The 25174-nt window shown below is 39.9% G+C and overlaps 2 protein-coding genes and 1 long non-coding RNA gene across 5 annotated transcripts; 2 read left to right on the top strand and 1 right to left on the bottom strand.

The window, feature by feature from the left end:
* Positions 1 to 1173: 1173 nt before the first annotated feature.
* On the top strand, positions 1174 to 6300 carry LOC120738690 (flavin-containing monooxygenase 5-like). Of its 2 annotated transcripts, none has more exons than XM_040040095.1 (11): positions 1174 to 1289; positions 2198 to 2336; positions 2436 to 2624; positions 2738 to 2903; positions 3048 to 3190; positions 3296 to 3495; positions 4369 to 4504; positions 4590 to 4809; positions 4898 to 4970; positions 5633 to 5885; positions 5995 to 6300. In XM_040040095.1, the coding sequence occupies exons 2-11, from the start codon at positions 2205 to 2207 to the stop codon at positions 6142 to 6144; spliced, it is 1662 nt and encodes a 553-aa protein (XP_039896029.1). In that variant the 5' UTR covers positions 1174 to 1289; positions 2198 to 2204; the 3' UTR covers positions 6145 to 6300. The 2 variants fall into 2 exon arrangements, with proteins under 2 accessions (XP_039896029.1, XP_039896028.1); XM_040040094.1 differs by lacking the exon at positions 1174 to 1289 and adding an exon at positions 1647 to 1697.
* A 4439-nt stretch (positions 6301 to 10739) lies between these two features.
* LOC120738875 lies at positions 10740 to 20839 on the bottom strand. Its single transcript, XR_005697070.1, has 3 exons — positions 20111 to 20839; positions 14483 to 14495; positions 10740 to 10750 (listed from the first exon to the last, which is right to left on the bottom strand). It is a non-coding gene; the product is annotated as an uncharacterized LOC120738875 (long non-coding RNA).
* On the top strand, positions 11087 to 24019 carry LOC120738874 (flavin-containing monooxygenase 5-like). Of its 2 annotated transcripts, none has more exons than XM_040040421.1 (11): positions 11087 to 11144; positions 17455 to 17593; positions 17715 to 17903; positions 18000 to 18165; positions 18243 to 18385; positions 18602 to 18798; positions 19377 to 19512; positions 19610 to 19829; positions 22418 to 22490; positions 22674 to 22926; positions 23029 to 24019. In XM_040040421.1, the coding sequence occupies exons 2-11, from the start codon at positions 17462 to 17464 to the stop codon at positions 23173 to 23175; spliced, it is 1656 nt and encodes a 551-aa protein (XP_039896355.1). In that variant the 5' UTR covers positions 11087 to 11144; positions 17455 to 17461; the 3' UTR covers positions 23176 to 24019. The 2 variants fall into 2 exon arrangements, with proteins under 2 accessions (XP_039896355.1, XP_039896356.1); XM_040040422.1 differs by lacking the exon at positions 11087 to 11144 and adding an exon at positions 14741 to 14980.
* Positions 24020 to 25174: the final 1155 nt, after the last annotated feature.

Genomic DNA, 25174 nt, shown 5'->3' on the forward strand with positions numbered 1-25174 from the left:
CATTATAAAACTAAGCTTAGTAAGTTGAATGGGAATTTTAAATCCTTTTTGATTGGTTTATAATTCAAGAAAGGAAAAAATAGTTGTGCTAGTACTACAAAGAAAAGCAAAGAAACATTATGAATATGTTTTTGAATCTCTGCATGAGTTTTAATGCCGTGTTTGAAGTGTATGGCTAAACCACTCTGTCAGGAGGGAGAAAATACTTGAGTCAGTTGCACAACAGCTTGCTCACTTCAAACACACACCTCAGTACTGCCAGAGACAAGAAGTTACATCAGTTTTTTTGTCCTGTATTACGTGTATTTGACAAAAAGAAAGTTTCGTGTCCGTCTCTGGGGTCTTTTTTTTTTCCCACCGGTTTGTGCTAGTTGGTCTAAGCCAGATCCAGATACCTGTATGAACTCAGCAGACTGTTCCCACTCAGATATTTTATTGACCTTGTGCAATCTGTGCTGTCTCTGCAATAACTAACCAATGATCTTCCCAGTGCCAGTGAGAAAGGTTTCAGCTTTGAAGATTTTCACTTCATTACACTTTGGTTGTAAATCTAAATATGCTGGATGGTAATTTTTGTGACCAAATAATTTTTATGATTGATTCTTTTCTTTTTTTAAGACTAAAAATGTTTTAAAAATTAGTTGTGTATGTTGTGTACTGAAAGATTTTGCACATTTCTCATAACCTGTACTGTAACAGTTGAGAAACTTTATGAACAAAATGTATTTCTTATTCTATACATTCTTCAAACATGAAGCCAGCTTCTATACATTTTACTGCTCTCATTGCCTGCTAAATACTATGAACTACACTGTATATCACTTGTATAGGTCTTATAATGTACATTTATGTATACGTCTGTGTGTGTGGTTATGCTGTATTATAGTCCGTGGATTTGAATTTGCTGTTGAAAATTATCCCGTAATTTGATTGTAAGAATTTGTAATTAAATGGGGAACCAATCTAAAACTGTTTTGCGTCATGTGTAATAGATGGATACATTAATAGAGTGCTGTGCGTATCATTATTGCTCCTTCTTCCCATTGCTCACTATTGTCACTTATTTGCACTCCTCTTCCTACTTAAAATAACACAAATTGAACTTTAGTCAAAGTCAAACCCATTTTGATTTTGGTAAACATGGTTCAGCTTGGTAGCTTCCTTTTTTGGACAGGACTGAGAGAAAGAAAAAAAGAGTGTGTATAGTTACCCTCTCTGTATAAAAGTCTGTGCTCAGGTGATGCTTGCCCCACTTGAGAGGCACACCAAATCACCACAGGAAGATCAAGGTAAGCAAAAATAGACACTTTCTGCAATATAAAGCTTCCATATGTGTGTCGGGATTTTTAAATCGGCAATATTTCTAAGTGTGTCATGGGGTACAAAGGGTTTAAAATAGCTTGTGATTACTTGAATAGAAGATGGTGTATTTCTTTTCATTTATTAACATAATTTTGCATTGTTATGATATTGTTATGATAACCATGCTCCAATGATATAATGACAAAATGGTAAATGGCCTGCATTTGTATAGCGCTTTACTCAGTCCCTAAGGACTCAGTCCCTAAGGACTTCACACACTGGCAATGGCAAGCTACGTTGTAGCCACAGCTGCCCTGGGGCGCACTGACAGAGGCGAGGCTGCCAGACACTGGCGCCACCGGGCCCTCTGACCACCACCAGTAGGCAAACATGGGGTTAGTATCTTGCCCAAGGACATTTGGCATGCTTGAGGTCTTTCAAAGAACTTTGATGTCACCTTTGCTCTTCTGTTTCTGAGAAGAATGTTTTATGACAGATGCCAGGATTAGGAATTTGTAGAGTTCAGTCATGTAAAACATGGTTAAACCATCAATTGCTCTAAATTGTTGCAGTCACTACTTTAAATCAAGTAAACTAACAGAGGATTATTGGAAAGGGATTGCCACGTGACCGTTTTATCTCGCTCTGGTAAAAATCTCTCGAGCATTTTAAACGAGCTGGAAACTAATTTAAGCTTCATTCTTAAACAGGAAAACTGTTCAGTATTAATACAGTTTTCTATGCATGTTTTCTTTTGTATTTCTTTTTTAACATTAAGATCTTGTCACCTGAATATAGTGCAATTGACGGTTTCCTTGGTTACAAATTTACATTTTCATACCTAATTTCACAAATGTTCAAAATTACAGGTACATTTTCCAACATCTGGTTGCAGGTCCATCATGGTGCACAGAGTAGCAGTGATCGGGGCAGGCCCCTCTGGTCTGACCAGCATAAAGGCTTGTCTGGAAGAAGGCATGGAGCCAACCTGCTTTGAAAGTAGTGACGACATGGGCGGACTGTGGAAATTCAAGGCAAGTCTACATTTAAGAAGACAAACATGTTGACAAGCAAACTGTTCGTGTGAAACAGAGTAAAATTCTTTGTTGTCTTTTAAAACTATTTCTCTGCAGGAAGTTTCGGAGCCCAACAGGGCTAGTATCTACCGGTCACTTACAATCAATATCTCAAAGGAGATGATGTGCTACAGTGACTTCCCCATTCCCTCTGATTATCCCAACTACATGCATCACTCTAAAATCCTGAAGTACTTCCGAATGTATGCAGACCACTTTAAACTCCTAAAATACATTCGCTTCCAGGTAATAAAAACAAAGAAGAGTAGAATGAGAGAAAAGCACATTCTTCAAAACTGTTTTGGTGACATTTGGCAGATATCTCAAAACCTGAATCGGCCTACATTGTTATTTTTTAGACCTTAGTGAAAAGTGTGAGAAAAGCACCGGACTATTCTCGCACTGGCAGGTGGGAGGTGTTGACTGAAAAGAGAGATGGACATGAGGAGAGGCATGTCTTTGATGCAGTGATCTGCTGCTCTGGTCACTACACCTACCCTAACCTCCCACTCAAAGATTTCCCAGGTAACATGTTTTGCATTTGTCCTGAAAAGGCTTTGATTAAAATATGGCTGATTTTTAAAAATCAACCCTTAAAAAAATAACTGTCTTGTTTTTATACCTCTTTGTGTGTTAGTCTTTTCATATGACACCTCTGTTATGTTGCAGGAATTGAGACATTTGAAGGAAAATATCTCCACAGCTGGGACTACAAAGGACCTGAAGACATGTACGGAAAAAGAGTGGTGGTAATCGGAATTGGAAACTCTGGAGGTGACATTGCTGTGGAGACCAGCAGAGTTGCAGAGCAGGTTGAAGAAAGCTTTTTCGTTCTTCTTATCTTCTTTTGATTAGAGATAGAAAAAAAAAAAACTCCTTCATGAGTTTTGGTGAATTCTGTCTTTCCCATTCTCCAGGTGTACATGAGCACTCGTCGTGGTGCTTGGATCATCCGGCAAGTTTCCGACAATGGTGTGCCAGTTGACATGAAGTACAACACACGCTTTGTTCATATCCTGTTTCAGCTATTCCCAATCAACTTCTTCAATTGGTTTGGTGAGAAGAAACTCAATGCCATGTATGACCACACCATGTACGCCCTAAAACCCAAACACAGGTAGGTGGTGTCACGCCCACATAGATTTTGTCTCAGGCCAAGGTAATGAGATCAATCACAGTGCGTTAGTTCCCTATAATATACACCAATCAGGCATGACATTGTGACCACCTGCCCAATACTGTGTTGGTCCCCCTTTTGTTCCCAAAACAGCCCTTACCTTTTAAGGCGCTGACTCCACTAGACCCCTGAAGGTGTGCAGTGCTATCTAGCACAAAGATGTTAGCAACAAATCATTTGAGTCCTGTAAACTACAAGGTGGGATCTCTGTAGATCAGATTTGTTTGTCCCACACATCCCACAGGATGTGGCAAGGCACATTATCCTGCTGAAATAGCCATCAGGGAACACAGTTTCCATGAAAACAATGGAAACTGCAACAATGCTTAGGTTAGTGGTACATGTCAAAGTAACTTCTCCATGGATGGCAGGACCCAAGGTTTCCCTTCAGAACAGTACCTACAGCATCACGCTGCCTCCGGCAGCTTTCCTTGTTCCTATAGCGCCATCCTGTTTACAGATGTTCCTCAAGGTAAGCGATGCACACTTAGCCAGCTAGCAACGTGATGCAAAAGAAAACATTAACAATACTAATCCCTGCAGACTGGGAACACCCCACATGAGCTGTAATTTTGGAGGTGCTCTGCTCCAGTCATCTGGTCATCACAAACTCTCTCAATCCCCTATGCTTGGCCAATTCTCTATTTTTAACACATTGAATCTGAGGACAAAATGTTCACTTGCTCCCTTATAAAGAGATAACTGGTGTTACTGACTTCACCTGTCAGTTGTCGTAATGTTATGCCAGATTAGTGTATAACGCTGTGCTGTCAGATGAGGGATTCTGCTTCTCATTAAAATACTCTACTCTAGGCTCTTCAGTCAGATCCCAGTAATCAATGATGACTTACCAATGAAGATTCTGTCCGGGGCAGTCATCATCAAACCAAATGTGAAGGAAATCTGTGGGTGCACTGTAGTGTTTGATGATGGAAGTACTGTGGAAAAGGTCAGAGAAGAGTTTTCTTCAACTTTCTCCAAGATCTTTGTTCAGTGAAGGCTTAGTTTAATACCATATTTCTTTGTTGTCACAGGTGGACACTATTGTATTTGCCACAGGGTACAACTATGATTTCCCCTACTTGCCAAAAAATGCCATGTACAAGTCTGGGCACCGTGCGGGTCTGTACAAGCATGTTTTCCCCCCAACCCTAGAGCATCCTACTCTGGCTGTCGTGGGTTTCATTCATGCCCTTGGAGCCATCATGCCTCAGGCTGAAATGCAGGCCCGTTGGGTCACTCGTGTCTTCAAAGGTAAGGTAGTATGTTATTACTAACAGTTAGCATCCCTAAGCACAAATTAGTTAATTTATATTTACAAATTACCTTTTTTGTCGTCTAGGACATAAAAAACTGCCGTCAAGCCAGTCCATGATCAAGGCTGTTGAAAACGATACAAAAAATATTGAAAAAAGGTAACTATTTGTCTTATTAAATACTTCAGCCTGTCTTTTACCATTGTCCTTTCTCTTGTTATATGTCAGAAGATGCTCTAGCTATAGTGAGATTGGTTAGCAAGGTGCATAGAGAGGTTAGAAAGGTGTATTGTCATAATGCCTAAACATACAAATGCTCATTAGTCTGAACATGTAAATAAATTAATACTCACATTCTTTTTTCTTTGTAAGCAAACTGTACACATACATAATTTTCATTATCCATGTAATTGCATTTAAAAGGCAAACGGCACCATTTTTAAAAAATCCAGTTAGAAATCTGAATTTGAAGCCAGCTGTTTGCATACCCTGACAATTCTAGCATGTGATTTGTTTTCCTTTTTTCCTTTTAAAGTTCAGACTGTAAAGGTTGCAGCTGCGTCATACCACATTTTAATCTTACACATTTTATAGCCATTAAAAGGTGTTTAATTTTAGACTTTTAATATTGCAATGATCAAGAACATTTAGCATTGGAATTTTTAGACTCTGGAAGCAATCATAATATCAAACCTAAGTATAAACAAGAAATGCTTTATTCTAGCATATCTATTCTGCGCTATACTCTTATATCTTATATTTCTATACCATGTTAGTGCCACTTTAGAATAATACTATTCTTTATATTATTCTCTCCACAGTTACATTGTTTCAAAGCTGACCCCACTGCAGGTGGACTTTGTTTCCTACATGGATGAAATAGCTGGAGAGATTGGTGTAAGGCCAAGCCTCCTCTGGCTCTTCTTCACAGACTACCCCTTGTTCAAGAGGGTTCTCTGGGGGCCCATTACCGCCTACCAGTACCGGCTGATGGGACCAGGGAAATGGGAGGGAGCCCGCAGGGCAATCTTTACCCAGTTTGATCGCATGTTCCAGCCTCTAAAAACCAGAAAGGTTTGATGTTACACTTTTTCTTCTGCAGTCTTCTTTGTTACTGTTGTGCATGATTTTAACATGAAGTAAAAAAAAATCATTCTCCCCCCCCCCCCCCCCCCCCCCGTAGCTGGAACCAGAACAGCCCTCCACTGCTCGTCGACTGGTTAAAATGAGCTTGACTGTCATGGTTGGAGGAGCTGCTATCTACTACTTTCATACTCGCAAGCCAGATGTCATCCCCACACTGCTGTCCAACATGCGTCCACAAAGAGTCTGATCAAGCTTCAGGGTCCAACAATGAGCAGAGGACTCTGAAACACACCAAATGAAATAAAGAAAAACACAAATTCTGCTATTTCTGTAGCTCTTTAAAATATTTAGTTCACTATACTCCTGTTTGGAATTATTGAGTGATTAAAAATGTGTCTGCTGATTTGTGTGTTATTCTATTTTTCATATGTGTGGTTATTATAACCCTTGTATGGTGTTCGGGTCCCGTTTTCAGTTTTTCTCAAAAGAAAAATGAAACAATTAATTATTTTTTCAACCTGAAATTCATTGGCTTTGGCTTATTTTCTGTGAAGAACATAAATCCGAACTAATTTTCAATGACCTCATACTGTACCTCCCCCCACGCATTTACATTACATACAAGGTGTTCGGGTCCACTGGACCCAGGTCTAATAAAAGTGTTGAAAGTGTAGGTCCTGTGTTCCCACACTCTGTCCTCCTCCTTTCTGGTGCTGCTGATAGTGTTTTCTTCCCCTCCTGCTCTCGCACAAAGTTGCAACATTGTTGAAAATTCAACTATCAACACCGTCTGCTCTTACATTCCCACACATTTTACCCTCTTTCTTGAGGGATCCAAATTTTATTTTCTCATACCCTGTCCCTCCTGCAAATTAGGGGCATAATACTATAAATAAGACTTTGTCAGTGTGGTTCTTTATCACAACTGATCAAGATGGCAAAAGATTATCTGCTGCGAGGGCCATCCAATTGATTTTGGAAGAGAGAGGAGCTTTGGATGATGATGTTGACAAAGAGGTTTCAGAATATTTCACATTTCTGAAAATTCAGAGTCTGACAGTGACTTTGAAGAAGAGGATGAGGTTGAGCACCGTTTAGTAACAAAAACGAAGATGAGTACCCCATCAGCAGCCAGCTCCAGGACCAGAACAAGCCCACCAGACAGCAAGTGAAGAAATATGGATGTCAATAACTGGTGAAATTGAATGGTCTTCTTGCCCAAGAAATGAGCCACCCTGCAGAGCTGTTACTGTGATAAGCCAGGGCCAACATGGCTGACAGTTACTCATGTGCAGGACATCAAGTCTTCATTGAGCTTTTCATCACAGATTCCATCCAGAAAATGATTCTGGTCTGGTTTGCAGACCGATACGTAATATCGGATCGGTCCATCTCTAGTTTGCAGTAATCTAGAATGAAGGTGTGTTTTTGGAGAGAGGTGGAAGGAGATGGACCAAATTGATCTACAGGCCTACTTTGGGGTTTTTATCCTTGCAGGAGTTTTCAGGTCCAAAGGGGAATCCACAGAATCTTGTGGGATGCAGAAACCGGCACGAACCTTTCCGTGCATCAATGTCTCTGGAAAACTTAAACAAAATTTCCAGGATTATCCGTTTTGATAACCGAGATGACAGACCAGCTCGACAGCAGAGAGACAAGCTAGCTGCCATCAGGACAGTGTGGGATAAGTGGGTGCACCACCTCCCCCTGTTTTACAACCCTGGGCCTAATGTCACCATTGATGAGCAGCTGATGTCATTTAGTTGTGAAACATATTGCTTCACGTGTAAATGTGTTGTGTCTTTACACTCACTTCACTTGATTATAACTGATTTATTTTTTTATAACATTTTATAAAAAAAAAACAAAAAACGAGAAGCACATTAATTCATAAATGTGATCTAACAAAGGGAAAGGGAAAAAATTAACCATGTTTGCTGTTCATATGGCTTGTAATTGGGATGAAGTAAACATCTGTTGAGTAATTTAACATAAAATTGTTTGATAGAGTTAATTTGGAAAGCCAAAACTCTAGCGGGTCCACCAGACCCATGAACACTGGCTGAGTAACAAAAATATGAACACCACACAAGGGTTAATGCATAGATTTAAAGCAACATTTTTTTCTTTAAAAAACCCAGAAACATTTAGTTATAACACATTTAAAGTGCATTCCTTGCAGTACAGGAACTTAGGCTGACAGTGGATAGAAATGAATAAGTTCATACCAATGCAGATGACAGATTTTTTAAAATTATATTATTATTCTTTATTCTTTCTTTTATTGACAGATTTTCTGGATTGTTGAATCTCAACCAGGAAAACAGTTAGAAAAAGGTCTTATTCACATCACATTTTAAGTTATAACTGTAGAGTGTGAATCCTGTGTGGATAAAGTAGTGTATGATCTGAATGGTATCTTGTGTGCAGCTCTACTCAAACAAAAAAGGGTATCTTCTGAGAAGAAAATGCAAAATCATTTCCTGATTCCCAAGTTCCTAATGTTGCAAAATGACTGGTGGCTGGTGAAGGAAACGGTTTCCAGGGCCTAATCCGTGGATCGACTTCCTTCGAGGCGTGGACGTCTATCAGTAGAGAATGTACCTTCACCTATCAGCAGAGAATGTCCCTTAGTCTGTAACACAGTCAAATATATTCTCAAGTAACATTCAAGCATGCCATTCAGCGTGTTAGTACGAGCTCGGGAGCAGCTTGGGAGAACAAGAAAACAGAGACTGCTTCAGGTTGTCTTCCCAAATTGACTCAACTTTATTCACAAGTACAACAGTTTATATAGAGGGTAAAATTCATGAGACAGCAGATTATCAGTTTAAACCAGTACAGACCAAGATAAGGGAGCGTCTTCCTGCCCTTGGGTGAAGAAGCATCCTTTGTGTAGTTTATCAGTTCAGCTACAATTATGATTATCTCAGCGACATATTTTCAAGGCACGAAATAAAGAGTTCTTTCATTAGTGAAATCTGAAACAAACCATCTGGCCTTCAACAGGCGTCTCCTAAGAGATTTAGAAACTAATGTAGCTGAGGGAGTGATCTCTGTGGTATTTCAACCTTGTACCAGCCTGTGATTCTCACACATCAATTCTTGGGTCAAAGAGAAAAATAACTAAAACAAAGGGGCCTTATTGAATGACAGAGTTTTCCTGCATAATGTCACTATAAAACAATATCCAGTAAATGCTCCCATGGTACTAAAATACCTAACAGCTGGTGTCAGCCAAACACTTTTATTGTGATAATAATGAAATAATGAAAATAACTATTCAAAATATGAAAAGGCATATCTGCTGATTTAAGAACTTCTGGAAATTACAGCTAGTATACCTAAGTCATTTATTAATGTATATATTTCCACCTCTGAGTAGCTCCCTATAGCACAGGTGTCAAACTCCAGGCCCCGAGGGCCGGTGTCCTGCAGGTTTTAGATGTGTCCTTGATTCAACACAGCTGATTCAAATGGCTAAATCACCTCCTCAACATATCTTGAAGTTCTCCAGAGGCCTGGTAAATAACTAATCATTTGATTCAGGTGTGTTGACCCAGAGTGATATCTAAAACCTGCAGGACACTGGACCTCGAGTCCTGGAGTTTGACACCCCTGCCCTATAGTAAAAACATGGTGTCAAAGAAAAAAAACACCTCTGGTTTTTAACTTGGGAACTACTGCAGGCCAAAATACCAGTTAGACCAGACAGTGACTGATCCTGTAAAGGAAAATGTTTCTTTAAAAAAAAAAAGGGGGGGGGGGGGGGGTTATAAACCCGTTCAACCCCTTTTGCCGTCATTTGATACCTTTCCATGTATTTCAACACACTGAACCTTTTTTAGCCAAACAAAACTGTACAGATGAAAATCAAGCCAATTATTCACACTCCCCAGCATGTTCGTACATACAGAAAAAAGCACACTGTATCTATTGAAATATTTTTTTAGCCAAAAAACAATAATAAAAGTAGGTTTGCTTTGCATTTCAGTTTGTTATTACCCTCCTGACTAAACCTGAAAACCATAAAGAAAAGATTTTAACATGAAGAACACAGAAGTGTGTTCCAGACTGCCCCAGAATTCAAAGCTTTTATTGCTTAAGATTAATTATTGTTTCATTTATTTATACGTGTAATATTGGTGGAATGTCTCCGTTAACAACTACAATCTAACGAGTGAACCTTGTTTTGTTGTTTTGCATTATGCTTAACTTAATCTGAACATTAGATTTCGTTTCACTGCCAGAGTGGAAATTTCCATCAGGCTGGGCAAAGTCTGTCTCTCTCTGTCAGTGTTACTTTTCTGTCCTTTTTCCCGCTGTATTATCTCTCCACTACCTTGTATGCTCTCTTTGATTTTCTGATATGCGGCTTCTTCTTCTTTTTTTTTCGTCACTATTCTGCAACTCAAATGTACATTTTTTTGGTTGTTGTTTTTTTTTTTTACACCCAACTCAGAGAAGCAACAAAGTGGGCACTGGGGGCATTTTTTGAACCCATGAACCTCTTGACCCCAATTTTAACTGATTTATGGCTTCTAGTAGCCATTCATAATTACACAATGAGTTTGCAAGCCATCTGTGATCTATGTCCAGGCTGGGCACACAGTCAGGGAGGCAGCTGGCTATCAATCATTTACCTATTTTGCGGCATGCGCACACGTTCACGCACTACAAAGAGCATCCCTTACAGTTGTTTATTAGCCTCTGCTCAAACACACCACCTACTGTAAAGCAAAGAATATTTGTTTTACAACTAGATCCAGTTTTTGTTACCTTTTTATAAAAGTCATCTAACAACATGCTAAATTAACAGTCCGATTAGCTTTACTTCCCTAATGAGCTTATGCCTGTCCACAGCTACAAAGGACTCTGGGTTGGCTGCCAATTACACCCATGAGGTGAGAACTGCTTTATTAAATCATCCGAGCTAAGACCGCCCCCATTTACAGTACATGCTACAGGAATATATTATTACTATTTTTTCTGTATGTTTCTTTGAAAGAAAAAACAACTTAAATTCTTTTTTTTTCTTCAATATTCAAATAAAATGCATCTATATACATGACGCGTACCACGTCCTTTCTAATCGATCTTAGAAGAACATTTGGTCTTTTCATCCCTATGTTGGGGAGGGGGAAGCCTGTCATTGGTCGCTGTCTCAGTAGGGCTATAAAAGTCGGTGCTCTGATGATTCTCTTTCCTCTTTCCAGACACAGAGCCAACACACATACCAGGATCAAGGTAAGAAAGAAACCTGGCGTCCTTCAGTTTTGTTTCCCTACACACTCTGACACACATGCACACACATTTTTTGGGATAGCACAAGTAAATTTATCATTTCTAATCCCTGAATTTTCTGCATTTTCAGGGGCTGATTCCCACATGTGCACATAAAAAATAATTGCATGACAGTCGAGGCTGAAAAATTATACAAAATGACTACCCAAAAAAGAATATTTGCATTTTCATTCTTGCATTTCTGTGCTGTGCACGGTTGCGATCAAGAAATAATCTGTAAAATGCATAACTGCAGAGATGAAAGTGAAAAGTACAGAATAGGTTTGACATCCAAAGCAAGCTTGTAAAAGCAAAGTATCAACAGGCTGCAAAAATATGACTGCAGAGCAAATTAGCTGAGCAAACTACATCCAAAGGGTCATTCCAAAGTTTCAGTGCTATTACAGCAAAATCACCTTTGGCCTTCATTCAAGTTCTAGGAACTGACAAAGTTTTATGACAGAAGTGGGGACTAAGGGTTGCTGTGCTGTGCAGTATCCTGGGAATCCAGAAATATAAATGAAGCTAAACCCATTAGTGCTTACTGTGTAATCAGCAAAATGCTGGGAACAGTTTGTTCTGCTATTTGTACTGTAAAGCACCTAAATGACACATTAAGTTTTTTTTTTTTTTAACTAAATAATGATTTATTTGTATTCCACTTGGAGCTAACCCCCATTTTCCACTCAATAGCAGTATGCTCACACTTAACTAGTGGCAAAACTATTGTATTTCTAAATAAAACATTATATAGCAGTGTCTCATGACCACCATATTTACATGTCATAGTGTAGCATGTGACAAATGTAAACAGCTAACACTGTGCACTTAAAGCATGGAAACAATCAAGGGGGATTCACTTCTTCTTTGTGTGTGTGTGTGTGTGTGTGTGTGTGTGTGTGTGTGTGTGTGTGTGTGTGTGTGTGTGTGTGTGTGTGTGTGTCAGGTGGACTGAGATATGTTTAGATGTGTTAGGCTATTTACATTTGGATATTGCTTTTTAGCTACCCTAATTTTCACAGGAGGCTTTTTTTCCCCCAGGCCATCTACCCATTTATTTTCTGCTGCTTATGGAGATTAGGGTTGCAGGGGCAGGAGTCTAAGTAGAGAAGCCACTTCCTCCAGTTTCCCTACGGGGATACCGAGATATTCACCGGCCAGCTGGGATATAAACTTTCTCCAGCATTTCCTGGTCTCCTCTTTTGGTCATTACCCAGAGCTCATAGCCCTTAGTGAGGGTGAAAAAAGTACAGACATTCTGTGCTTAAGCAGAAGCGCTGCTGTAACTGTTTTTGTTACAAAGTTCAAAAACAAATTCAAATTCTTTACTCAAGTGAAAAAGGACAGGTTATGAAATGTACTCAGAGTAAGAAAGTAAAAAGTAGCTCTTTGGAGGAAGTTCCACCAGATATTTTTGTTCAAAGCTAATTGAACCTTGTGCTATATTCATGTAATAATAAAGTATTATCAGTAGGGGAATGCAATTTTTTTATTTCAGTCCAAATATTAATTCTAATAAATTTATTCAATTTGAATCTGGTAAGTAGAGCATGAGCAGAGAAAAAAAGGGAGGGAGATTCAGCCTGTGGGGAAACCTAAAATCAGTTTTGGAAGCACCTCTTGGATTATTCCTCAGATGTCCAGCACCCGCAGTCTGGCGGTGGAATTCAAAATGGGGAAAATGTGGAAAGAGTAGGGACTCATAGGGAAGTAGAGGAGCAGAGAACTATAATGGAATCTAAAGAAACGGAAGTGGAACAATTTATCCCTGTCAATGGTGCTTATAAGCCTCAGAACCACTCACGGTCTTTGCTTGCCTACAAGTTAGCACACAGCCCTCCGTGACTGCCCAGCCACAGCAGCTTAGCCAATCCTGGCACAAAGATTTGAAAATCTCAGGTCAGTTCGATGAACCAGGCCAGAAAGATACATTGACATTTTCCCGCCTTGCTTATCAGATTTAAAATGGACTGAAAAGGGGTTATAATGAAATCAGCTGTTTGGCCAGTTAAAGAAATTAAGTGGAGTGGCTGGGTCTCAGTCAACATTCTATCAGCCAATGGGGAATGGTCAGGTGGAAAGGATGAACGGGACACTGGTGCAAATGCTTAAGACACTGACTCACACATAGAAATCAAACTGGAAGGAGCCCCTAAACAAGCTGGTGTACGACTACAACTATAAACAATTGTGATGTGACCTGTTATTCACCATTCTATATTCTCCATGGGAGATCACCCAGACTTCCAGTTGATATGTTTTTGGGCTGCACTCTAAGTCAGCGTTCAATGATCAACATGAGTATGTAGAGAAATGGAAGGAAGGTATAGAGGAAGTCTATGGCACAAAAGAAGTTCAGTGCTGCAACCTGGTGAACATGTGTTGATTAAGAATCTGACACCCAGGGGAAGACCAGCCAATCTGTTCCTGGGAGGACATAGTTCACATAGTAGTGAGCCCAGTGGGTTCTGACCTGCCAATCTATGAAGTGAAACCAGAAAGGGGAAAAGGACGCTCCAGAGGCCTGCACAGAAACTTCTTAATGCCCTGTGATCAATCGCCTGTTGAGACACAACTGGAGCCCCCCAGAAGGGACCAAAGAAAACAGGAAAGGAGGCACCGGCCTGAAACACAAATTCAGGAATCTGAGGAAGACAGTGGAGATGAGTATGAGCTACATTAATAACCACTCCAAGCTTCCACCGTGTCAATGGAAAGAAACGGCCTTCTTGGTGGATCAGAGATGGATATTGTACATAACTGCACACCAGCAGGAGGAAAATTTGAAAAGCCAGTTTTTGTAGTTTTCGAGTTCAGTGAGCCTAGTGAAAATCCGGACATAAACTTACATGCTTAAAACTTTGCCTGATGGGAACCTACCGCATGCATACCTATCCTCAAATGCAGTGGCTGAACCTGAAAAGGCACCTGCCACAGAGAGCGAGAGAGGCACCCAGCAAGATGCATGACCTATGATAAGGGAAGCATTCCTTCCTTTTACAGTGTCCAGCCAGTATCCGTGTTGTTACCTGTGTGTCACGCTCCATTTCTCGTCCCATGGCTGCCACCCCTGCAGCCATACTTCCAGCCCTCCTTCATGTATGGACTCATGCAAGTCTGTGTGCAGACTGTTGCCATGGATAATTCATAGACTGTTCACAAAGACCATTGCCATGCGCACTGAAAATGCTGTCTGCATAGTTAATTGCTCTTAATAACTCGTGGACTTTCCAAAGGATACCCATAGACTGTTTATGTGGTACTCTGTTACCAATTATGGATTGTGGTCTGTGTCTTTAAACTGTGACCCCTGACCTTTGTTCGTGTGCAAGCTGGCAGAACAAGAGCTTCAGTGTCAATTTCATGAGAGACTAGTAAAAAAAAAAGAGAGCGAGAGAAAGTAGAAACATTTGTGAGAAGATTTTGCAATTGTTTAATGTCGAGACAGCATCTATTTTGTTGGGAAGCGTGCAAGAAGATAAAATAACAACAAATTTTAACACATTTTTTAATAAAAACAGTATTAATATTCTGTGATTTATCTAAGGAGGTTACACAGGTATAGGACATGTTTTATAAGATACGTTTGAGAATTATTTTTAAAGTAAACTTTGTTTATTTCCTCTCTTACTGTTAAATATTAAGTGTTATCTGTGATCTACGAAGTGGTCTGAATCGGGTCACTTGAGATTGATTGCTTTTGTCTCCACCCATTTAGCTGGGGGAAATCCTCATTCGAGTAAAAGTTCTCAGTGAGGAAGCACCAGCTTGTCACTTTTGTGGTTATTTCTCCCCTGCAGGTATGCTTACAGTGTTGAGTGTTACTAAAATGAGTTATGGAGGGAAAAAAAAGGTGCATGTTAATACTATTCCAAGTATGAAAAGAATATGTATATTAGTTAGAAAGTTTTGCAATGTGTGAGCAAACTCCCAGTAATGGGTTAAATACAGCCTGTGATAGAGCTGTAATGTACGAGTGTAAACCCATTAATCTAGTTAATTCTAAATTGTTTATATATTTGAGATATATCATTTGAGTAAAAGTTTTCAGTGAGGAAACACCCGCTTGTTACATTTGGGATCATTCAGGGGTGTAACATGAGACCCAAGCTTTTTACTCTCAGATTCCACAGAGGGTGGGTCAAGAGTGTCATGGGGGTTGGAATCTGAAAGAAGCCTTCTGCCTTTCTTGGCAAAGAATACAGAAAGAAGTGAGTTCTCGCCAGAAATGAGGCAACTGTTGTTAGCTGGTTCTATATAAATGAAATAAAATTAAAATGATTTGAACTGGAAGCTAACTGACAAAACAAGCAGAAGCTGGATTTAGTTTGGGAGGAAAAAGGAAGAAAAAAAGAAGAAAACTAATTATATCTGGAAACTGTGTGCGAGCGTGGGAACACAGAAAACAGAGATCTCAAGCAGGCAGGTCCCAAGGATTTAGGATAGGGTAAGACAAATGTGACCTGTGGAGAGTGCCAAGCCAGACAGGAGTTTGGCAACATAGATAAATTCCTTGTGGAGACTGGTCATGTGGCCAATGGTGGAGGCTGAGATGGTTGTATCATTTGCAGGGGTAGATGATTTATACATGAATGAGACACAAGTGAGAATAATAAAAATAATTCCAAAGGAGCAAGTAAAAGTAATGCAAGACAGGCAGGAAAACCAATTTTAAATACTCAGGAACTAACCAAAACATGGAGACTAGACTTTCACTGGACATAGAGGCAGGTAATCAGGCATTAACAGAAAGACAAGAGGGAGCTGAAATCACTGCAAACAATAAAAATCAAGACATAAACCAGAACACACAATCTTAAAATCAGACTCATCACTTAAATATCCATCAAGGAAAACAGAAACAGATTCAATTATATCAAAAGAAATAACACAAAACTGCTGGAAAAACTAGATGAATCAAAACAGGAATCCAGATTTCCAATAAAAAAGAATCAAAACTACAGATACTAGGGAAAAAACACTCAAAACTCAAACACCTCAAAAAACCCAAGGACTGAAACATTGGGGGCATTTGAATACTACAAAGTCTGTTTGGCAATTTTCAGAGAGCTAAAGATAAAAAAAGAACATAAGGTTGGTAATCTGCTTCTCAAGGGTTCGAATCTGCAGCATGTTTACTTACAAAAGAAAGAGAGAAGCCAAAGCATAGATACTGAGTCAAACCTATCAATGCCTCCAAACACAAAAATCGATTGGTCTGATAAGGAAATGCTGACATTTGTGTTTCAAAGCAAACACTTTATAAAAATGTGCAGAAGCCCCTGGTCACGTAGAGTGTTTGGAGTGCCTGTGTCTCACTCTTCATATGTTTAGATTTTCGCCTTTCTTCAACATGAAAACAAACATGATGAAAAGACATTTTATGTGGTTTATAGACTGCCTGTGCAAATTAGATCAATATTCAGATTGATTCTTGCCTGAACTTTTACGTAAGTGTTATTTTCATGTAAGATATATTTTAAGTGTACAAAGAGCAGGTAAGGTCAAACTACTGTTTTTGCTTTTCAAACTATTTTTTAAAGACACTTATTGAACATATTGATCAACAAGAACTCTCTCGTAATATCTTTCCTGACATTTATCCCCCTCGTTTTCAGGACCTATATTTTAAGTTATATTTTAATCAAGGTATTCCATTTACACGGCACACAGTTTTGCATTCTTCTTTACATTCTTAATGGTTCTAAATAGCGTCATAAAAGCAATGCAGAAACGATCTTCTTAAGAGTATTTCTTAACTTATTGACTTGTTTTGGGACTTTTGAGCTGATCAATCATCAGCCTTTCATGTTTGCGTGTTTGTTAAAATCTGACTGAGTATTTAAACTGGAGGACAGGATCACTCATTTCATCTCGCTCTATACAGAAGAGGTAAGGCTGACACAGGGCTCGTGTTTATGGTAATATGACTTTTAAATGCAATCGGTTACAGACTGTAAGATATGCTCTAAGACGTACGGCTTCATTATCTGTGTAATCTATCTGTAACAGGAGTTATCTGTCTTTTGTAAAATTTTAAATGTGTAGAGTTACATGAATATTACGGCAAGTAAGTGTGCAACTGTATAAGCAATGCAATACATGTTGCAATGGAAACAACCAATAAGGTTTCCTTTTTTCTTTACAAAAGCTTTCGGTATTGAGTTTCACTGCAACTTTGTCTCTTCCTGTACGATATCGTACTATACGGTGTCTTGTTTAACTTTAATTTTCCCTTTTTTCTCCTTTGATAAATATTTTTTTCCTGTTGCAGATCCATCATGGTTCACAAAGTAGCAGTGATCGGGGCAGGACCCTGTGGTCTGACCAGCGTAAAGGCTTGTCTGGATGAGGGCATGGAGCCAACCTGCTTTGAAAGCAGTGATGACATGGGTGGACTGTGGAAATTCAAGGCAAGACTTTAGTCTAGAGAAAGATTCACTACTGACTGTGACTATTTTTCATATAAAATTTAATGTACAATTTTAAACTATTATTTCTTAACATCTGTTGTCTGGAACGTCTTCTCTGCAGGAAGTGTCGGAACCAAACAGAGCTAGTATCTATCGTTCCCTTACTATCAATGTGTGGAAGGAGATGATGTGCTACAGTGACTACCCAATCCCTGCAGACTACCCCAACTACATGCACCACTCTAAAATCTTGAACTACTTCAGAATGTATGCAGACCACTTTAAACTACTGCAATACATTCGCTTCCAGGTAGCAAGATAGAAAGAAGAGCGATCAATTTTATTATACCCTATATTAATATTTATATGTATAAACTGACCTGCTATTATATTTATTGTATCTTAGACCAAAGTGAAGAGTGTGAAACAGAGACCGGACTTTTCTCGCACTGGTCAGTGGGATGTGGTGACTGAGACTAGAGATGGATACGAGGAGAACCACATTTTTGATGCCATTATCTGCTGCACTGGCCACTTCAACTATCCTAACCTGCCACTCAAAGACTTCCCAGGTGAGTGAATATCTGTACCACCACATGATAAATGTTAAAACATGACTGTATAAAAATTCCACTCTGTTGTCTGAAAGGAATTGAGACATTTGAAGGAAAATACTCCCATAGCTGGGACTACAAGGGGCCTGAAGACATGCATGGGAAGAGAGTTGTGGTCATCGGCATCGGCAACTCAGGAGGTGACATCGCGGTGGAGGGCAGCAGAGTTGCAGAGCAGGTTGGTAGTGCTCTCTAAGTGCTCAGCTTTCTTCCTAACAATTTATTGTCCCTTTTTTTGTCTGATAGTGTGCCAATCTGGTTTGATGCGCCTTTTGCATCCTCATTCCTCAAGCTTTACCTCCTAAAATAAAGAGCACAAGGATGCCCTTCATCCCGTGAGATAAGACAATTTCACGTTAGTGTTACTTCTTTCTTTCTGTGTCATGTCTTACAGATGTATCTGAGCACTCGTAGTGGTGCTTGGGTCATTCGTCAGGTTTCTGACAATGGTCTTCCAGTGGACAGGTTCAACACACGCTTTCTCCATATCATGTTCAGGCTGTTGCCAATGAGATTTCTCAACTGGCTTGGTGAGAAAAAGCTCAACTCCATGTATGATCACGCCATGTATGGCCTCAAACCCAAACACAGGTGGGATATGTAAATTCTTCCCTAACGCCACGGTTTCGCTGAATGCAATCTATCACATATAAGCTGATTGTCTCATCTTGTTTGCTAAACTGTTCACCATACCAAAATTGTCCATAGACCGTGTATCTGCTATGAAGTGAACACTATTTAAATCATAATTTGTCTATTGGGCATGTGGGCAATCGTGGCTCAAGAGTTGGGAGTTTGCCTCGTAATCGGAAGGCTGCCGGTTCGAGACCCGGCTTGGACAGTCTCGGTCGTTGTGTCCTTGGGCAAGACACTTCACCCGTTGCCTACTGGTGGTGGTCAGAGGGCCCGGTGGCGCCAGTGTCCGGCAGCCTTGCCTCTGTCAGTGCGCCCCAGGGTGGCTGTGGCTACAATGTAGCTTACCATCACCAGTGTGTGAATGGGTGTATGAATGACTGGATGTGTAAAGCGCTTTGGGGTCCTTAGGGACTAGTAAAGCGCTATATAAATGCAGGCCATTTACCATGTAGTTTACCACGTAGTTATCAGAATATATTATTATATATGAATTTTACATGTCTGTCTTTCCTCTGCTGCCCTCACCTCATCAGGCTCTTCAGCCAGATCCCAGTGATCAATGACGATCTGCCCTTCCGGATTTTGTCTGGGTCGGTCATCGTCAAACCAAACATAAAAGAGATCCGTGGTTCCACTGTGGTGTTTGATGATGGCAGTACTGCAGAAAATGTCAGAGAACCAAATTATCTGATGTGCTTTAAATATTCCAGTTCTTAATGTCATTAAAAACAATTTCAGCTCTTCTTTCTTGTCCTCTTTATTACAGGTGGACCTGATTGTGTTTGCCACAGGATATAACTACGATTTCCCCTACTTGCCAAAAAATGCCATATACAAGTCTGGGCACCGTATTGGACTGTACAAACATGTTTTTCCTCCAATCCTAGAGCAGCCTACCCTAGCTATTGTGGGTTTTATCCATTCTGACGGAGCCATCATGCCTCAAGCTGAAATGCAGGCCCGTTTTGTCACTCGTGTCTTCAAAGGTGAGGAATTTCCAATAAAAGAAAATTTAAAAACTGAGGTGAAATAAAATCTTTTAGAGTTAAATATCAAATACATTGCATTTTACTAATGATTGTCGCTGGTCACTGTGTTGTCTTCGTAGCGCTTGTTAAAAATAACACGGCATCCACTTATGATTGCGAGCTACCGCTCCAAACATTTTATTAATATCCTTATACCACACCACAGACCAGTCTTCTTTTATGCGCTCTCCCTGGAGGCATTCATGACCTCCTCAATACAGGTTCTGAAACAACTTCACTTTTCTCCACAGTCTCATGTCCATCTAGTAGTTTCAAATCAGACACCGTCTCTGCATGTGACACATCAGCATTTTCATCTTCCTCACCACATTGTTCCTCCCTTAATGTCTCTTTAGTCTTCAGTAAGTTGCGACGGTTCCTTCTGAGCACATGACCTTCTTCAGTTCTTACGTCATATAATCTTGGACCTGCTTCCTGAAGAACAATGGCTTTCCTGTTCCATGCATTCTGATCTTGGATTCTCACTACATCATCCTTTGCAAGCAATCCAAGTGCTCTTGTTCCCTTGTCGTATTGCTGTTTTTGTTTCCATTTCAGATGCTCTTGCTTTTTATAATTTCTTCACTCTGCTTGCTCTCTGCATAGCAGGGCAAAGTTGTGTGTAGCTTACGACTCATCAGCAGTTCTGCAGGGGATAAACCACAGTCAAGAGGAGCAGCCCTGTAGCTCAGCAGAGCTAAATAAGGATCTGATTGACTGTCTGTAGCCTTCTTCAGAAGCTGCTTGATGATATGCACTCCTTTTTCAGCCTTGCCATTTGCCTGTGGATGTTGAGGACTTGATGTGACATGTTTAAAGCCACATTCTCTTGCGAAATTCTGCCATTCTTTGCAATTATAGCAAGGACCATTGTCACTAATGACAGTTTCTGGTATTCCATGCCTGGCAAAGATGGACTTCACATGTGTGATCACATTATTAGCAGTTGTACTTGTAAGTAGAGCAATCTCAGGAAAGTTAGAGTAATAATCTATAACCAACAGATAGTCTTTCCCATTAAAATGAAATAAATCTGTTCCTACTTTCCTCCACGGTGCTGTAGGAAGTTCAGGAATCATCATGGGTTCTCTTGCCTGTCTGCTCTGAAACTTCTTACATGTTTCACACTTTCCGATCATGTTCTCAATGTCTTTATTAATACCAGGCCAGTACACAGTATCTCTAGCCCTCCTTTTACACTTTCCTATTCCCAGGTGTCCCTCATGTATTCTTTGAAGTATCACCTGTATCAGACTATGTGGTATCACGATCCTATTGCCTCTCAACAGCAGTACATTTACCACGCTAAGCTCTGATCTAACATGATAATATTTTGAACAGGACCCTTTGGCCAGTCTCCTTGGATATTTTCCATCACTGTTTGCAGCTCCCTGTCTGCAGCTGTCTCCTCACATACTTGTTTTATCTTTGCGTCAGACACTGGCAGAGACTCTACTATATATTAACATGATCATCTACTTCTTTCTCAGTGGAGCTTGCGTGACACACCTGTGATGCTCGTGACAGTGCATCTGCTAAAGCTAAATACTTGCCTGGTGTGTATATCTAGTCAAAACTATACCTCTGCGGTTTCATCATGAGACACTGAATCCTCGGCGACATCTCATTCAGATTTTTCGTAATGATTGACACAAGAGGACGATGATCTGTCTCAACTGTAAAGGTAGGAAGACCATAAACATAACAGTGAAAAATATCAAGTCCATATGCCAGCCCAAGACATTCTTTCTCAATCTGAGCATATTTGGTTTCAGCCTTAGTCGTGGATCTAGAAATATAAGCAATTGGTTTCCAGCTCCCCTCTTCATCTTGAAGTAAAACAGCTCCAAGCCCATCCTTTGAGGCATCTGTTGAGATTTTCAGACTCTTAGTTGGATCATAATATGCAAGCACTGGGCGCGTTGTCAGTGTGGTCTTTAAATCATTCCATTCTTGTTCATGCCTCGCTGTCCATTTAAATTCCATGGAATCACGAAGTAACTCCCTTAGTGCTGATGTTCTCACTGACAAGTTAGGTATGAATTTTCCGACAAAGTTGATCATTCCCATCACTCTGAGCACACCTCTCTTATCTGTTGGGTGTGGTATGGTTGCAATGGCTTTTATTTTTTCTTTCATCTGGCTCAAGACCTCCAGCAGAGAATTTGTCTCCCAAAAATGTTATTTCCTTTACACCAAAATGACAATGCTTCCGGTGGCTTCAAATTTCCATCTCAAACAGAACTTTGAACTGCTATCGCTTCCACACTTTCACTTTTACTCCTGGTACCATTTGTTGTCTTCATAGCGCTTGTTAAAAATAACACAGCATCCACTTATGCTTTGCGAGCTACCGCTCCAAAACATTTTATTAACATCCTTATGCCACGCCACAGACTAGTCTTCTTTTATGTGCTCCCCCTGGAGGCATTCATGAGCTTTCTTAAATACAGTGCCCCCTGCTGGTAAACCTTATCATTACATCAACATCTACATATCAACACAGTCACTATCTTTACTCTTGCTTTCTCTCTTTTGCTCTTCAGGACATAAGAAACTGCCCTCAAACAAGGCCATGATCAAAGCTGTTGAGAATGACACCAAGAAGATTGCAAAAAAGTATTTAAAAACTAATTTTCCCCTCTTTAATTTAGTAATAATAAGAATATTTTTTGCAAATCATTTACCAAAAAAGTGAAGAAATCATTTAAACCTTTCAACCCTTCCTTGTTTAAAACTAGGTGTGTGGGCCTAATATTCTATTGGTTAACTTATTTGTTTTTTGACTTATCCTCTTTACAGCTACGTTGTGTCAAAGTTAACACCTCTGCAGGTGGACTTTGTTGAGCACATGGACGACTTAGCAAAGGACATTGGAGTGCAACCAAATCTCCTCTGGCTCTTCCTCACAGACTTCCCTCTATTTAAGAAAGTTCTGTGGGGGCCTGTTACAGCCTACCAGTACCGGTTGATGGGACCAGGAAAATGGGAGGGGGCACGCAAGGCAATCTTCACTCAGTATGACCGCATGTACCAACCTCTAAAAACTAGACAGGTCTGAAAAAAGCGTTTATTTTGTATACTCTGAGTTTTGCTGTATGCACCGTTCAGCCAATCAAAGATGCATTCTTATAATCTTTTCATATGTCTCCTCCAGCTGAATGCACAACAGAGTTCAACGACAGGTTTCCTGATCAAGCTTAGCTTGACATTCATGGCTGGAGGAGCTGCAATCTACTACATCCACCGCAACCCAACCACCATCTCCACCCTCGTGTCCAAGCTGCGTCCACAATCAGTGTGATTGAATGAGAAACCCAGCACCAGTATCTCATCTTGCACCTCCTTTGATACTTAGGGTTTCAAAATAATTTGAGAAATAACAGTGAAGCTATTAAGAGACAATACCAGTCACTAATTCCCATAGTTAGTAACACCACACTGAAAACAATGACAGAGGCTTGACTTGGATTTTGACATGTTGCATAAAATACCATTATAAGAAGATCTGTTAATGTCATATACTGACTCATTTAAGTACTGTAACCATTTCTAGGGTAACATATAATTAGGATCCTATGATTGCTTATTTCTTTGATATGCTAAGAGGTTATACACTGTAAGATATTACAGCAGATTATCATGTTTTCTGTCAGCAGTATATTACATTATTAAAGACTTTAAAAGCTGTACTGAATAATTTATAAATATTCAGTATGTGCTCCGAATTGTTTGTTTTATTTATTAATTTATACGTTCTGTTTTTGATGTCTCTTGGCCTGTTGTATGAGGTTTAACAATATCAGTCTCTGTGAATCTGTTCACTTAACTTCTTATCAAATACAAGGTCAAGGGGTCATCGACACACTTGGTGTATGTGAAACAATGAAATAAGATAAACTTCTGTCAGTGCGTCGCAGGGCGGCTGTGGCTACCATGTAGCTTGCCATCACCAGTGTGTGAATGTGTGTGTGAATGGGTGGATGACTGGATGTGTAAACCGCTTTGGGGTCAATAGGGACTAGTAAGGCGCTATACAAATATCGCGATGGGCGATCGTGGCTCAAGAGTTGGGAGTTCGCCTTGTAATTGGGAGGTTGCCGGTTCTAGCCCCGGCTTGGACAGTCACTGTGTCCTTGGGCAAGACACTTCACCCGTTGCCTACTGGTGGTGGTCAGAGGGCCTGGTGGCGCCAGTGTCCGGCAGCCTCGCCTCTGTCAGTGTGCCCCAGGGTGGCTGTAGCTACAATGTAGCTTACCATCACCAGTGTGTGAATGGGTGGATGACTGGATGTGTAAAGCGCTTTGGGGTCCCTAGGGACTAGTAAAGCGCTATACAAATACTTACCATTTACCATATAAAAGATGTGGTCAAATCATTGTAATTTTGTCATTAAACTACCTCAGAGCTGTTTGACTGAGAGAAGGCAAAAATACTTTTAACTAATATTTAACTAATATTGATGACCTTTATTACATTTTCTGTTAGTTATCTAAAAGATATAGTTTGGAAAATATTTTAGAAGTCCCTGTCCATTAATGTTGTTTTCTTGCAAAAAAAACTAGTTAAAAAAAATAAAAGACCAATGATAAATTGATTTATTACACTGTCAGAGAATCAGAAAGACGTGTCTTCATTGATATGAAGACATGTCTTTTACATTCTGCCCACTGAGGGGCGTTGTTCTACAGCGCATCCATGACTGTTGCAGGGACAAACACAAACATCTGTAGGTGCAATATCAAACTGTAATCTGGGTATAGTTTTACAAGGATGATGATTTTGTCAATAACTCTGTAAGTGATTATGGTTTTTGTAATTGTTTCAACTGTTTACACCTTTGGACAGTGTTGGGGAGTAACGGAATACATGTACCGCTGTTACGTATTTAAAATAAAAAGTATGAGTAACTGTATTCCGTTACAGTTACCGTTTTAAAAAGGTGGTATTTAGAATACAGTTACTTTGTTGAAATAAATGGATTACTTTATTATTTTCCTGTTTCATATTGTGGCGGGTCAGGCGTGTTTGGGTTTTTTGTTTTTGTTTTTTGCCTGTTTGGGTTTTGTTTGACAGCTATGTTCTGTTGTTCCAGGCAGCAGCGTTACGGTTGCCATGGTGACGCGCTCTCTCTGCGAGCGCTTTTTTGTTGTTGTTGTTGTTGTTGTTGTTGTTGTTGTTGTTGTGCTAAGCTAATAGGCTTAAAGAATGTAGCCTTATGGTATGGGGCACCGTTTGTAAAGTGAAACATGTTGAAATTAACGGCAACATTTTTCCACATTTAGCTCAAAACAAGTCCTTTT

Source organism: Simochromis diagramma, unplaced genomic scaffold, assembly GCF_900408965.1.
Source record: "Simochromis diagramma unplaced genomic scaffold, fSimDia1.1 OVJJ01000026.1, whole genome shotgun sequence".
Lineage (NCBI taxonomy): Eukaryota > Metazoa > Chordata > Actinopteri > Cichliformes > Cichlidae > Simochromis > Simochromis diagramma.